Source organism: Rhinichthys klamathensis, unplaced genomic scaffold (genome assembly GCF_029890125.1).
Source record: "Rhinichthys klamathensis goyatoka isolate OS25496 unplaced genomic scaffold, OSU_Roscu_1.1 h1tg000067l_1, whole genome shotgun sequence".
In the NCBI taxonomy this organism is placed as follows: domain Eukaryota; kingdom Metazoa; phylum Chordata; class Actinopteri; order Cypriniformes; family Leuciscidae; genus Rhinichthys; species Rhinichthys klamathensis.
The window spans coordinates 484125-501242 of NW_026606610.1; the positions used below are offsets into that span (position 1 = coordinate 484125).

A 17118-nucleotide genomic window follows, 5' to 3' on the forward strand; every position below is an offset into this window, starting at 1 on the left:
TAAAAAATGCAATTATTCATTTAGAAATAATAAATTGATCATTAATAAAGGATGAAAATACAATTATTAAATAAATTATAGATATGCTTGTAAATCAAGAAGAGAGCATTTATAGCTCTATTTATAAACTGCTTATTAATGTCTATTAATGCTTTATGAATGATGAATTAACTGTTTACTCATGCTTAACTAATAATTATTAGCGTGTAGTTATTATAAAGTGTTACCGTTAACGGTTAAAGAAACTAACCCCCCCCAAATAGATTTTTTTTTACTATTATTTTATATGTCTGGCTTCACATGGCTAAGATCTTTTTAGTGACTTCTTAGAATTCTCACAGCTTGTTTTGCACTATAAATGTTCAGACCACTTTCTAAAAGAATGTGAAATGTTTTGACCTTACCAAGTACAAATCCCCTAGCCATACAAACTCAAAACAAGCACTGCTTGTTTGAGCATTTATGGTGATACATGTCTGTGGTAATACTGTTGCAGATCCCATAACACATACCTACTATATGAGCCTCTGAAGTGTGTCTTTAACACTTACCAGTTGGGCCGAGGGCATCCTATCCTCCTAGACGTGTCTTTACAGATTAGCAGGCAGTTGCAAGGACATCTAACATACTTCTTTCCTGTTGGTGGATTTTTTATAGGCTGTTAAAAAACAGATACATCATGTTTCAAAAGGGACACACAATATGCAAGATAAAACAATCAAATGTAATATAATTCTAATATTGTATAATGGTTTAATATTACGAATATCCCTTTTAAGTTTATGAATAAGCATTATTTGACCTTACATACCCTCAAATGCTCTTGTTTAAGCATGCTTTGTAAGAAACCAACAAGTCTTCATATGTTGAATAATTCTATTATAATAGGGACTAGTCAAAGGCTGCCTTAATGAGTCTAGACAGAGCAACCTTTCACTAATACCTTGTATCAAGGTCAGGTCTGCATAGGAATTTATGAAAAGTCTAATTCTGAAGCTGTCAAGCTGAAGGTGTAATCCAACATGTACAGTTAGGTCCACATATATTTTGGACACAGGCACAATTTTTTGTTATTTTAGCTGTATACTACCAACACACTTTCAAGTGACAGTTATAATTAATGTGGGCCTGAATTGTACACTCTCAGCATTAATTTGAGGGAATTCTCACATTCAATTTGGAGGAAGGGTTTAGGAATTACAGCTCTTTAATATGTATCATGTACTCAAAAGCATGGACAAGTGTGGGCTATTCAATTGTTATTTCTTCATCAATTAAGTTGATTCTAAGGGGCCGTTTAAATGACACTGTTTTCAACTAAAAACAGACAACTTTATATGGGTTTTGGGCATTCATTTACACAACAACGGCATTCTGGGGGCTTAAAAACGCAGACTTTTGAAAAACGGGTTTCAAAGTCTACGTTTTTGAAAACTATACTGTTTCTGTCTCTATTTAAAGTACAAAAGATGCGAATATGTGATAACAGCACAAGTGCCCTGTAAAAGAGTGCGTACGTGCACAGGGACGTAGTTTTTCTTTTCAACATGACATCGCTAACTACTGGCCTGGCATACAAATACAGCGTGTTTTAATCGTTTTCACAGATCTATGTGGCCAAATGAACAGCTTGGTACATTCTGAGAAAAAAGAACGCATTGGAGAGCTCAGCAAAATAAAAGGGTCTGGATGTCCATGGAAGACATCAGTGGTGAAAGGTCGCAGGATCCTCTCCATGATAACACATAACATGTTACTGGTAACATAAGACATTTGGCTTTACCAGCACACAAAAATATTGCCCCATTGCCCCATTATTATGCATTATATTCAACATAATTTTTTAGAAGTTTAATGTAGTGCTGACCCTAAAACTCTTTATTTCTCACACATTAATTTTCATTTTGGGTGAACTATACACAATACAGATTGTCACTATTCGTGAAACACATCGTTGCCTTTTGTATTGCAATATATTGACATGTATTATTACATTGTAATACATGTATAATGTACAATATGTACAATGTTACAAACAATTACAATGTGTAAAAGTATTATTAAAATGTAATGTATAGTTATATAAATGACTATAATAAATGTATAATTATACTGTGACAAAAGTGTAATTACAATATAATAATCCTATAATATACTGTAATAAATGTATAATTACTGGGGATGCACCGAATCCAGGATTCGGATTCGGATTCGGCCGAATATTGGGCTTTTTAACGGGGTTCGGTTTCTGCCGAACCTCAGAATTTTTTTTCCACCGAACCGAACCCTAGGCTTGCACTACGCGCGCTACGTCGAAGTCACCGATCAGTGAATGACATCAAAGTACCGCGTGAACGAATAGAGAGCAGACGGCTCCATGCTTTTGAATTGCTCTCGCGGTACTTTGATGTCATAAATAAACTGATCTGTCTGTGCAGCGCCGGTTCAAGTCGAACAAGCCTGTAGTGTAACGCGTTGTGTCAGGAAGAAAAATAGGGATAGCTCACAGCTAAAGTTATTGCAGAGGCCAGACAGTCTCACGGAGGCGATTGGCATCTCACAACTCGCACTTTATTACACAATCGAACTTGTGTAACTGTCTGTCACAAGTTCTCCCGACCACAGCGTTACTTAACAAAATAAGGTAAAAATGAGCATCAAACAGAAATAACCCGCATACATGGGCATGTGTTCGAGGCGCACGGCACATACAATACGGACTGCAAACAGTTCAACAGGGAGCGCGCAGTTCTTAAAGGGGCCACACCTTATTTCCACTCGTTACAGTAGGTGGACCGTTCGAATGCAGTAGGTTGTGAGAAAGTGAAAATGGAACTCGTGAGCAGAAAAAGTGTTGTTTGGCAGTACTTTCAGTGAAAAGAAGGCAATTCAAGTCGAGCTACATGTTCAATTTGCAATGCCGATTAGTCTCATGGTGGCAAGGACTCTAAATAATAGGCTACACAACATCACCGCTGTTAAAATGCATAATGTTGCTTATTCTTTTTTCTTTTTTTTACAGTTATAAAAGTAAAGTAGTGTTTATTATTTACAGTAATAAAATAAAATGAAAAATCCACTTTGTTTACTTCATTAATGTGTTTACTGTGTTAATGGACTGAGGATGAGAGTAGGATTCGGTATTCGGTTTCGGATTCGGCAGAATCTTAACCAGTGGATTCGGTATTCGGCCGAACCCCACAAATCTGGATTCGGTGCATCCCTAATAATTACACTGTAATGTATTATTACAGTGTAATAAATGTATAATTACACTAATGTATAACTACACTGTGACAAAAGTGTAATTACAATGTAATAATCATATAATTGTGCTGTAAGTAACAAATGTATAATTACAATGTAATCAACATACACTGTAAAAATTGTATTGCACTGTATTAAATGTATAATTATAAAATTGTATAATTACAGTTTTTCTCAGTCGCTTTGGTGTATTTCTCAAATCATCCTTAATATTTGCAAAGTATGTGCATTCTCAAAACAATTCGTACAAACATCACCACACATTGGATTACCTGCAAAAACCTGTAACTTACTTTTGAGAGATGAACTTAAGATTTTGAGTAAGTATTTGTCAATGAACATATCAGTGCCATCAGAATGAAAAGGCCTTGTGTCATTGTTCACAAACAAGATAGTCAAAATGCTTAGTCATGTTGTCAGTAAAACACTGCACTCTGTTAGTATTACCTGATGTAAACTATGGCAACAGTTTGGATGACAGTTACTGTATTGAAATGTACAAAGCTGCGCTTCTTCTGTATGCCATATATCCATTTCAAAAGTACAAATTTACACACTACTGTACGTGAGTTAGTGATTGAAAGATACTGGATAGGATTCACAGTTACACTTTTACACACTAGTGGTCTGACAAAAAAATAACATTACAATATTATTGTGATATAGAAAATACAAAGAAATAGGGTCACAAAGGCGAAAATACAACATTACAAAGGCAAACACGGGAAAGACCCCTTAGGCAGAACTTTGCTTTTGCATGCAGCACTGCTTGCCGATTGAGGGTTCATGAAATGCAACTTTGAGCTATTTCAGAGAACTGGTTTCTCATTGTTTGATCTACATTCTCTTCATTAATGAAAGTCAAGTTTCACCTGCACAATTCATGGCACATTTAAAAAAAAGTCGAATAGAAATGTGTAGAAAATATGCTTGACAGTTTAACAACGTAACAAACTTAGAATTACTCTGTAAAATCATACAATTATACAGTAAAAAAACCCGTATAATTACACTGTAAAAAATTAATTACACTAATGTATAATTATTAAAAAATATTATTACAACAAACGTATAATTACACTGTAACAAATGTGTAATTACATTGTAACAAATGTATAATTACACTGTAACAAATGTATAATTACACTGTAACAAATGTATTGTTACAATGTAATCCGATAATTGCACTGTAACAAATGTATAATTACACTGTAATAAATGTATAATAACACTATAAACTTTTACAATTACACTGTAACAAATGTATAATTGCACTGTAACAAATGTATTGTTACAATGTAATAAATGTATAGTAAAACTTTAAAAATGTATTATTACACTAACAAATGTATAATTACACTACAAAATATTTATATTTACAATGTAAAGAATCTATTACACTGTAGTAAATGTATAATTACAATGTAATCCTATAATTACACTGTAGCAAATGTATAATCACACTTTAAAAAATCTATAATTACAATGTAACAAATGTATAATTAAAATGTACTAATCCTATAATTACACTGTAACAATTGTATAATTACACTGTAAAAATATTTATAATTACACTGTAACAAATGTATAATTACAATTTAACAATACTATAAGTATACTGTAATAAATGTATAATTACACTGTAATAAATGTTATGATTACCAGTGATGGGAATAACTTACTAACGGCATTACTTTTTCCCAGTAACGAGTAATCTAATTGATTACTCTTCTCATCTTAATAACGCCGTTCCAGTTACTGCCAAAAAATGCGGCGCGTTACTATAACTGATGAAGCTGGGTTTTTTTTTTCATCAGACCAACTAGATCTCTGAGCGAGAGACAAATACTTTTTTTACTGTTCTTCCTTGGTTAGTGGGCAGAGCACGAGACAAGCGCATAAATGCTGAAGACTGAGGTAGAGTAAAATGTCATTGTAAGCCAATCAGAGGTAGAGTTGGGCGGGTGTTCGAAAGCACGCATAGTAGTAGGCATTCGGCACTTTTGACTCAGCTCACTGAAAAGAGCCGGCTCTTTTGGCTCACAAACGGCTCTTTAAATGACTTTGACTATAATATATATATATTTTTTTACATAATTATTTAATTTCTATAGGCAAAATAGAGTCGGCTCTTCAGATATGCGAGCCAGCTCCCGACGTTCACCTAAAAGAGCCGGCTCTTAGAGTCGCCTCATTCGCGAATCGCGAACGACCCATCAAAAGCTCATTCGCGAACGAGTCGATCCATCATCACTAACGGCTAACGCTCATGAATTGCGAACGACCCATCATAACGCATAGTCGGACAGGACAGGACACACAATGAACAACACAAGCAAGCCAGTCAGTCAACGAGAGACAGGTAAGGCGACGAGCTTAACAAGCTTAATTTAATTTTGCCCAGTTGTGGCCTGTTGAGGGGCAATAAATATCAAAAGTTCCAAAACATCTATTGTGTTATTTGCATTGATCCACTATATAAACATAATATCTACATGACATTTGATTGGAGGCTAGTCTCACTTTGTCCCACAGCAACATTTTTTTTTTTTTTAGATGTGTGTACAATGTTTCATGTTTCTGTTAATAATGTATTGTATTAAGTGTCCATTTCATTATAATATTCAGATTTATCATAAATAATTGAACATGCACATGTATTGTAAGTTCCGTTAAAGAGGGGTAGAGGTGGGGTCACATTTGAGCATTTAAAATTTAATTTTACTTGAAAGTAACGCAATAGTTACTTTCTTAAGTAACTAGTTACTTTTAAAATTTGTAACTGAGTAACTAATTTAGTTACTTTTTGGAAGTAGTAACTAGTAACTGTAACTAATTACTTTTTAAAAGTAACTTGCCCAACACTGATGATTACACTGTAAAGAATGTGCAATTACAATGTAATAATCCTATAATATAATGTAACAAATGTATAATTACACTGTAACAAATGTATAGTTACAATGTAATCCTATAATAACACTGTAACAAATGTATAATTAAAATGTTATAATCTTATAATTATACTGTAACAAAAGTATTAAAATGTAATAAATGTATTTACACAGTAATGTATAATTATACTGTAACAAATGTATAATTACACTGTAACAAATGTATAATTACAATGTAATAAATGTATAATTATATGGTAAAAAACTATTACACTGTACAAATGTTTAATTACACTGCAACAAATGTATAATTACAAAGTTATAATCCTACAATTATACTGTAAAAGATGTAATAAATGTATTACACTGTAATAAATCTATAATTACACTGTAACAAAAGTATAATTATACTGTAACAAATGTATAATTAAACTGTAATAAACGTATAATTACACTGTAAAAATGTATTACACTGTAATAAATGTATAATTAGATGGTAAAAAACTATTACATTGTTATAAATGTATAACACTATAAAAATGTACAATTACACTGTAACAAATGTATTGTTCCAATGTAATAAATGTATAATAACACTATACATTTTTTATTATTACACTGTAACAAATGTATAATTACACTATAACAAATATATTTATTATAATGTAATGTATAATTACACTGTAACAAATGTATAATTACTAGGGATGGCCCGATACCGATACTGGCATCGGGGATCGGGCTGATACTGTCCTAATATACTCGTACTCGTACTCATAAAAATTCGCCGATACCACGCACCGATACCACGTACATTTTGCAAAACGAAACTGGCCGCCGCGAGTGCTTTGTCGAGGTGAACTGAGGCATAGGAAAGTATAATGTCGGCGGTTTGGGCTCATTTCAAGATAAGGGGTGATGACAACAGCAAGGCAGACTGTGAGTTATGTTCAGCTAAGGTGTCGAGAGGGGGGAAAGAAAGTACATCGTTTAACACCAGCAATCTAATTAAACATCTGAAGACGCATCATAGATCTGATGGCCGAGCGCGCGCGCGGGGGCGGTAATGCACTCACTCTGTGTGTGCGGGTTACGGGAGAATAAAACGATTCGCGGGACTCCCGCAAACTAGAAATATCTATGAATAAAACATAAAAACTAAAAGATTTTTATTCATCTCTTGCAGAAAAGCAACAAGAACAACTACAACAAAATAGAAACGATTTACAGGCCAGAGTTTCTATTCATAACATGGTTACAGCGTTGAGCGATGTAGCCAATCACAGACATATGTGTTGATTTCTGGAACGCAATGGCCAATCAGAAGCATTTAAGATAGACTCCCCTCACTGCTCAAAACGGACTTTTTTGTTCAGTGCTGAATTCTGTATGCTGGCAAATCCTCTAATTATAACAAACAAAGTGTGGATATTATGAAAGATTGATTGTGCAGTCAGCTTCATTGATAATAACAGAGATGTGTGAGATCGCGATGAACTGTCAGCTTTTAGGATTTATTAAGAGAGCACACTTTGCGCGCATTCAGTACTTGCCAGACCATGCACGCAGTAGCCTGCTTGCTTTTATGTTAAATTAACAGTGGTTTGTGTGTTAATACATTTATTATTTTACTAATTTTTATTTATTTTTAGACTTGTTAAAACAAGCAGAGAAGAAAATAAAAACAGTCTTCTAACCTGTGTTCTAAAATAGTCGTCTTCTTTTCTGGGAGCCTATTACTTTTGCGGTAGAAATATCGGTATCGGTACTCGGTATCGGCAAGTACACAAATGTAAATACTCGTACTCGTATCGGTTTGAAAAAAAATGGTATCGGGCCATCCCTAATAATTACACTTAATACACTGTAACAAACGTATAATCACACTTACTACACTGTAACAAATGTACAATTACTTGAGATGCACCGATACTAAATTTCTCAGCTGATACCGATAGCCGATTATTCGGAATGACATCGGCCGATGTTGATACCGATAGTTTGATTTTTTTTAAGGAAAACAAATCTATCCCAAATAATGCTGCAGGAACCCTCTCATTTGGTAGACTACAATATTAGAGGTTAAAATTAACAACAGAGCTATTAAATACAACTGCTATTTATTTCCAGATATAATATTTCCACTCAAATAAAAGCTGAAATGTTTGTATACAACTCAGTTGCACATAAGGTAGTTTTCATAAACACTTAATGGCAAATTTATTCAAACATACATATATAATTAAAAGTAAATAAGCTCTTCTCTAGAGTTTTTTATAGCTAACTAACGAACTGTGAACACTGGATAACTTTCCTGAGGTAAATGCAACATTAAGTGATATTGTTCACAAGCTGTTTTAATGACGTCTTTCCGTGGTTGAAACAGACTGAGTTATGATACAGATTTGGTACAACATACATTCTGATATTCATGCACATTTTTCTAGATATAATTTATATTAACGTGGAAGAAAATATTTGCGCTCAGCGCTGCCGCTTGAACTGAGACGCTACAGTGATCTGTCATTTCGCATTTAAGAGGATCAAAACAGCATTTATTGTTTGAATTTCGAGATAAAATATACAGAATTTGAAACCTGAGACTTTGGCTGCGTTTACACTTAGCATTAACATGCGACCTGTATCCGGATGTTGTCCACATACACATTGAAAAGACAAGTGTAAACGCACATCTGATTGGAATGTCATCCGATCAGGGTGTCCAGGTTCGGAGGTAGTCGAGGACGCATTGTGATCGGATCTCAGTGTAATGTAAATGCAATCCAGCCATCGTGTCTCCCCGCTTGGCTGTCAGAAAATAATGGCCAGATGCGGTTTTAGACAAGAAATTAAACTTATTTGAACCTTACAATAAACGTCAATCTTTAAAACAGTTTATTTAGACTTACATGATACTATGGGTGTCATGTTTCATTATCTGACCGAGGCGATCGCCTGTACAATCACAGTCAGTCATGAGATCTTAATGAAGAGCTGAACGCTGCTTTGCCAGAGGAATAATCTGAATCGGATTTTTTTAATGTTTTTATTGTTTCAGCATGTTTATCAATCTCCCATTTCTATCAATATAGTCGTTACAAGCTATAACCTTAAACCCAGATGATCGATGATGACGAACAACTTGATCCAATCTGCTTGATCGGATCACGGTGATCGCATGTTAATGCCAAGTGTAAACGCAGCCTTTGTTTCTTATCAATAGTAACAGCACAAAGCTCTTCGTGATTATTGGATGGGGGGCGACACAAACAATGTTTGATTTAGGGAAAAACCATCGTCACACTGCTGGCGTTTTTTTTTTAGAAAACAAGGCTTAAATACCAGGGATAGCTAATGAAACAGAACAGAAACAGGAGTGGGATTAATTAGAAACTATGGAAACTAATGAGCAAGGAACACAGGTAAAACGAGTACAGGAAAAAACGAAACCAAAAAACATTGAAACTAAACAGAACCAAAGCATAACTCTGACATACATTCCATTAGTAAAATATTTAATTTACTGGATAATCCAGAAATAGGCACTACCACATGGTTCTTTAATATACATTTTCGTCATTGAATTTCCAGTATATATTATGCTACCATAAAAGTACTTATTAACTTCTGAGACAGGCTTTTAATTACACTGCCCACCCCAAGTATATCTAAAAAATAAGTAAAAAAAAAGGATAAAGGACTAAAGCTATGCATGACTAAGCTCAAGTTGCATTTGGGGGTCTCTTACCGTGGCTTCACTGCAGACGGTGCACTTCACCACATGCTGATGGAGTTTGCCATCCAGAGTTATAAGAGACTGGCACACTCGACAATTAATGACCGGCACTCCCCCTGCATCTGGACTGGCAATGGCTGTGTAGGGTGGAGGTAATTCGGCTGCAGGGGGAGAGAAACCAGCATGCAGTCTTTAAAATCAGTGTGCATGACTACTTTGTTGATGGTACTGTATGTTAATCAGTTGGTTTCTTAGTCTGTATAACTGACCCTACCAACATGTTGCAAGATACTGCAAAGACTATAATGCGGTATTATCGGTTTGGTAATGTACAGTCAGCCGGTCATTATTGCAAACTAAACCCAGACAGGGTGATCAGGTTTTGCATGACCCTTAAGACTTAAGAGGTTTATTTATTTTGCCATAATGACCAGCTCAGTTCCATTATTCCATGTATTATTCCTCGTTTTTACATGGCTATTTACCAAATATGTAAATATATAGGCATGAAATTACATTATACAAAAACATTTGACTATAAAATGCTACGATTGACCAATCAGAATCAAGTATTCCAGTGTAATAAGCAGTGATAATCATTTTGCTGAATAATAGAACCTTAGAAATGAATTAACGGACAGGCCTTCATGTCTTGTTGGTGCTCAGATAGAATCCACTGACATATGTAATATTTATATTATAAATGTGTCTCGCAAATCCCATCTAAAGGATACAGAAATGCAAATTCATGTCTTCAGCAATAAGTGCATCCTACTCACACTTTTAATTATTCTCTCACATCCATTGTACAATATCTGGGCGATCAGCCAAACCCTGCCTTCAGTCTACCCTTGTCTTCAGTATTACTGAAATCCAGGGCTCAGCCACGACATTCCCTGCTGCTTATTCTCGGTGAAATTAAGATATGTTCCTCCTGCTGTCTGTCACTTATCCTTCTGAGATCACACTGGCAACAACACAGTCATACTGCAGCCATATTGAACATGTGACACCACAGCAAAAACAACTGACAGCAGCCCTGGCCCCATGATCTCACTCAGCTGTCGGGTACATCCATCTCTGTATGTGCTGCTACAGGATACCAAAAACACATAGTGTGTCCAAGAACTGTGATTTTATCCTATGTAAAAAAAAACATTAAAATGTTGTTGTTAGCCTTTAAAACTAGACAAATTAAGTTATCTGCATTGTTTTAAAAATGATTCGCTATAAATAAAGTTGCTGCTGTCTCACGAGTTTGGGATGCATTAATGCAGCTTTAAAGTGGGCATGAAATGTATGTTGCGATAGTTTTTTCCTCCTTATTGTGACATATATTTGAGTGAAATGGCTTCTCGAACAAGAAAAAATGCAGGGCGGTACTTGATTTTGTCCATTTGGAATTGATTGGATCGTTATGGTTTGCTATTGCTGTAATGTCATGTGAGTGAAAGGATGATCCCACCCTCACGCCAGTACACACATCATCAGAAGAAAGAAGAAATGTCCTTGCAATAGGAAGGGGGAGTTATTTTGATTTACTCTTTCGCAGCCAGTGTTTTACCGTATTTTTAAGTTACCATCCAGAGCCAGTATTTCATATTCAAAAAACTTTCATGGTCCCCCGGATATTTTGATGTTTGATGAATATTTAAAGACAATATATCAAAAGAATGAGCAGAACCTCTGCTTTTAAAATAAATTAAAAAATAAATTACTTCATTCATTCTTTTTTATCAACACTTGAATGTAAGTTCATCAAAAAATAACATTTTGAACAAAAAGCTTAGAAAACTATTTTTTTCTGACAAAGACTTCGTTCGGATTGGAATCAGAACGACGATCAAAACATAGATCATTTAGATCCAGTCCTCGCAGTCATATACCTCTTCATGGGTTCAACAATTTACTCCAGAACGTTAGGCAGTTTACTTGTGTATAAACAACTTCTATTCACTCCTTGTGGTTTACGCAAATCTTCTTCTTCGCTTGTTTTTGGATCTGGATGATGTACTATTTAAAAAGATCTGTAACAGTGAAAACACAGATCACCAGAAAAACTTCTCAATGGTGGGGAAAGAATTAAAGATCACAAGGGCATATGAATGTTTAAAGAAATAATATTGTACACGGATAAATACTGCAATATTTCATAAAAAAAACAATAAACAGAATTGTCCATTTTGATTTCATGGTGACTTTAAGCACATTTCCGTTATGCCTCAATATAGCATATACCATCTCTCCTGGGGCAGATGGAAAGCACAGGTCTCATTTCTCTGACACCAGCCTGCACTGTTTGTAAGATGAGCCTTTTCCCAACCCTGGAGCCTGCAGCCAGCTGTTGTTGCAACTCCCTCTCTGTCTGTCTTACAATAATGTTAAAAAATTAGAGAGACGTCGAGTGTCCCATGTGTAGGGGGGATTAGCATGCAATTGACAATAGTGAATGTGTTAACTGAACGTACAGTTCCATAAGCAAGCAAACTTGTTGTAGTTTTTACTCTTACAGGTACAATATGTAAGAATTTTGTAATAAAATATCCAAAAATCACCTGCAGTGTGATAAATTTCCTGCAGTTGTGTACTTACAATATCCCAAAAGTCTCCAAAGATTTTTTATTTCAGAGAAATTCCAATTTTAAATAAGTGGCCGTCCCGGAAAAAAATGTCGCCTGTCAATGACGCAATATCCGCGCTATCCTCAGTTTCCGTTCATACTGCCATAGCCATGACGTAACCATGGCGACAGACGTGGACAACTGCGTAGTGCGTAACATTTAGCGGCACACAGTTCTTGTTTCTTTCAAACATAGACCATGGCAAGCAGACTTTGGGACAAACAAGGAGAACTAAAATGAGGATCAATATCAGCGTGGCGTTTTGAGATACCGAGAGCTCCACGTCCGCGACTAACTTGGACTTGACAGAGCTTCACGAGTCACGACTTTATTAGACAGGTGAGCAAATGTACATAAAACAAATCAATGTATAACGTTAGCTCAACATGATGAAATGTTAGAATATGGTCAGTATGTTATTCTAATGTTGATCTAGCTTACTGCTAGTTTTCGTATAGCAAACGAACTAACACGTAGTATAACATTATAACTTTCAACACACATTTAAATGTCGTTTAGTGTGATAGTGTAACGTTAGACCAAGTGAAGTAGCGCTGCGTTACCTCACACCGTCACACGTTTAATTCGTCTAATAAACTGACCCGTGTGAGTAATCCAGCACTTGCGGGTAGTTCGGTAGAATTAAATGTCCTTATTCCTTTATATCCGCGGGACTCGCGTGTGATATCTGTCTCTTTAGCAATCGCGACCTGCTTCATACCACTGTAATATTAAAAAACATGAATGTTTGCGCTCATCCATAAACATTATTCGATCCATCAGCTTGACAGCAAGTCCTATCATTCAGCACATCACTGCGTCATCAACCTACGCCTTTGTTACTGTTGGAAACTGCGCCCTCTTGTGGCGAAAAAACCCTACATATTGTGCCTTTAATCCATAATCTCAAAATATGTGGCTGTATTAATAGCGTGCAAAACAACATTATTTTAGGGATGCACCGATTACAATTCTGTCTGATACTGATAAATGGCCGATATAAAAATTCTGTACTATACTATTGTCTGAATAAATGAAAAATAAAACACTAAAAACTACAACCAGAAATTTTAAATGGGAATATAAAATTGAATTTAAGCATCCAAACATTACAATGCACAGTATGAAAAATTTATATTTATTATGGGATTTGCTATAAATTACATTTAACAGTGTTATCAAATTATTAGTGGTTTTAGTGGCATTAAGTGAGTGTTAAATAATAGTAAATTCTAAAATCAAAATGTATAATCAGAAGAAAATGAACAAGAACAATTAAATATCCAATATAGACTGATACATAAAAAAAAAATCTAATATCGGTAAAGCAGTATGTTTAAAATCAACATGAAAAGGAAGTTTAGTCTTTCCTTTCCTATTGTGATGTATATCCAAGTGAAACGGCTTCTCAAACAAGAAAAAATGCAGGGCGGGACTTGATTTTATCCATCGGGAATTGATTGGATGGTTGTGGTTTGCTATTGCTGTGATGTCATGTGAGTGACAGGTTGCCCCGCCCTCACGCCAGTAAACACATCATCAGAGAAGAGAAGTGATGTCGCTGCAAGAGGGAGGGGAAGTTATTTTAATTAAAGATTATGAGGGCATGTTAAAAAAAATAATGATGTGCACAGATAAATAATTTATAATAAATACTGCAATATTCAATCACCCAGCCCTACAAGCCAAGGTTGATCTAGTCGTCATGTCCATCCCTAATCTACTAGACATTCAAGACTTTCAATCAGATAATATTTGCTTATCTTGCGAGGTCCTAGCAGACATGACATCACTAGAGCAGACAGCAATGATTGGTCAGGTTTTCGCCTCGGAGGACTGATCACATATCACTAAACTCATTTAGTGAATATCATGCAGACAAGCTCAAAGCAATTTCTTATCCTTTGTTTTACCCTTACTCGGATGTCTAACAACATAGATCATTATTAAAGAGCTTGTTCTACAAAGTTCTACACTTATAGGGTTTGATGCCCAGGTTTTTTGCCAATAAATGTAGTTCTGGCTTCCGGAAGTAACTGCAGAATAAACAACAATCTCAGCACACTAAGCAATGTTGTGCACAGACTCAGCAGTCCCTCCCTCAACAGGCCAAGTTAATCCCTCTCATAGACTCAGTGAGTAAATGCTTGTGGTCAGAAACAGCGAAAGAAACCGTAATCCGGGGGTTTGGAATACTAGGGCAGATAATAATGTACATTAGCACACATAGTTTATGCCCTCCATATCACCTGATCATGGTACGGTAATAAAGCCATCATGAATAATGAGACGAACTGTAAGAGGATCATTACAGTAAAAATGTCAATCTTTTTCTGCTAATCAGGAAGTGCAGTATAGATTTACAAAAAGATCAAAAATGGGTTTTAAGACTTGACCGTTTAGACATTTGGTTATTTTGAGATCATGAGTAACGGGGCCAATAACTATATGAACAAAAAAGCTTATTTCATCTCAGAGGAATTGCTACAAGTAATTTGTATTTGCGTATAACACATAGGCTATATGTCAGAATTATATCAGCTATAGTTTTATTAGTGAGTATCAGCTAGTTAAGATTGTTAGTATCTTCAAGATATCGGTATCGGATAATCAAAAATCCTATTGATTACATTTTTAAAGGGGTCCATTTGGTAATCTGACACCCATATTTATTCGTGAATGTGTTCATTCTTTGTGGTCTTATTTATCAGTTGGTTCGAAAATATGAGACCCATTATGTAAAATATACCATCACATGTGCTTCACTTCCTAAAAGATTATCCATCCAGACTTTGAAAAGGTGGACCTGTCTGTTCAACTTTTGGCATTGATTTGGTTTCTCATAACAGCCTAACATTCAAATACACAACTAATTATTCATGATTAGAGGAACCAAAAGTAAAAGTCTAGGAATCCATTAATGGAAACTCCACACTTGGGAGACCTTCCTGAATGTCTATATTACAACAAAGCATTTTGGTTACATTTTTTTTAAAGGTTGAGTAAACTTAGGTGAGAGTAGACGCCTTGTGTGGTTTAAACAAATAGGACTGGGCAAAAAACTCAAGCTCCTCTGACATTTCTCTTTAAAAATTCTTGTTTTAGACTCTTTTATTTTGCTTTAGCCTCTGCGCTTCCGCTTTCGTCAATACGTCATGCGTCGGGTCAGAGGTCACTTTTTTGGACTTGAAAAAAAAAGAAGGTACCATTCTCTCCTATTATAAGGCTTGGAAGAGCCAAGATATTTTTTTTAAATATAACTCCGATTGTGTTTGGCTGAAAGAAGCAAGTCATCTACACCTAGGATGACTTGAGTGTGAGTAAATTATGGGATAATTTAAATTTTGTTGGTAAATTAACACTTTAAGGTGGCCCTGTTACAGTGTAATTACACAAATACATACTGAGTAATATTAATTAACAACATGTACTTACTATACACTCTTTAAAAAGGTTCTTTATTGGCATCTATGATTCCATGAAGAACATTTAACATCCATGGAACCTTGCACAAAAGGTTATTTATAGTGGGAAAAAAACTTTAAATTATTTAAATATTCTTTACAAAATAGTTCTTTAATGGCCTCATTGCACAAACTTCCTTTTGGAACCTTTATTTTTAAAAGTGTATGTTTAGGGTTAGGTTTAGGATTGCTTGTATTTATACTGTTATATCCATAGTAAGTAGGCTACATGTAATAAAGTGTTACCATTATTGTAACAAACTAAGAATTGGCTTAGAAACTTGCATAAGTTACACAGAAATATCACAGCACGCTCTTTATAGTCTATCTACAAACCAAATCTTCACATCTTTCCTCCTCTTCCCTTTTTTGTTTTTCTTTTATCAGTGTGTCTTATGGATAGTAAGCAAAGAAGTGTTTTGGTCACTTATATAATGTTTAATTTGCTTATAGACACCATATCATTTTGGTCTGGGCCTTTAAGACAATGAGAACTGGTACTGATGGTGTATGAATGAAGCAAAACATCTCTAGCAAGCTAAATGTTAATAGCCTCATCTTAAATGTACCTCGAAATATCGATACAAATTTGCAGTCGGCTGAACCGTTTAATAACATATAAAGCAGGTTGTTTACTAACTAATAGCATAAAATTCGACACAATATCCCCTTGTCCAGGAATGCAACATTCTGTACCCATCAAATGAGGCTACGATGGGAATATCTGGAAGACTGAGGCCCGTTTTTCTGGCACAACCCTCTGAGCTGTTATTCCTTGTTGTCTACGGACAATGTATCACATTAAATGGGCTGCAGTCTGCTACACCGCTCACTACTATACGCCCTAAATGATTCAGCACCCCCACGTCAATCACAATCCACATTTACCTCTCGGGTTCGGGTCCTGCGGGTACGGCGGAGCGGTGGGCGTGCCATTCCCCGAGTTCGGTGCAGACAACAGTGGGGATCGTTCATCCATACCATCGGAAGCCATTCTATCAGTAGATCAGCACAGAAAAACAACAACAGCAGCAGCAGCAGCGACGAATGGTGGAGGGCTCCGTCGTCCGCTGCTCTGGAGAGGGGCAGTGAGACTGAGAGAGAGCGCGGGGCAGGGACAGTGAAGAGGCGGAGTC

The 17118-nt window shown here is 35.6% G+C and overlaps 1 protein-coding gene across 2 annotated transcripts in view; it reads right to left on the reverse strand.

Moving 5' to 3' along the window:
• Positions 1-17114, reverse strand: part of pip4p2 (phosphatidylinositol-4,5-bisphosphate 4-phosphatase 2) — a 34014-nt gene extending 16900 nt beyond the window's left edge. The window contains exons 1-3 of one of the 2 annotated variants that reach the window (XM_056250074.1): positions 16871-17114; positions 9910-10058; positions 552-658 (exon numbers count right to left, since the gene is read on the reverse strand). In XM_056250074.1, the coding sequence (XP_056106049.1) occupies positions 552-658; positions 9910-10058; positions 16871-16976 (362 nt within the window). In that variant the 5' untranslated portion in view covers positions 16977-17114. The remainder of the gene's footprint in view (positions 1-551; positions 659-9909; positions 10059-16870) is intronic. The other variant, XM_056250075.1, reaches the window with a different exon arrangement.
• Positions 17115-17118: the final 4 nt, after the last annotated feature.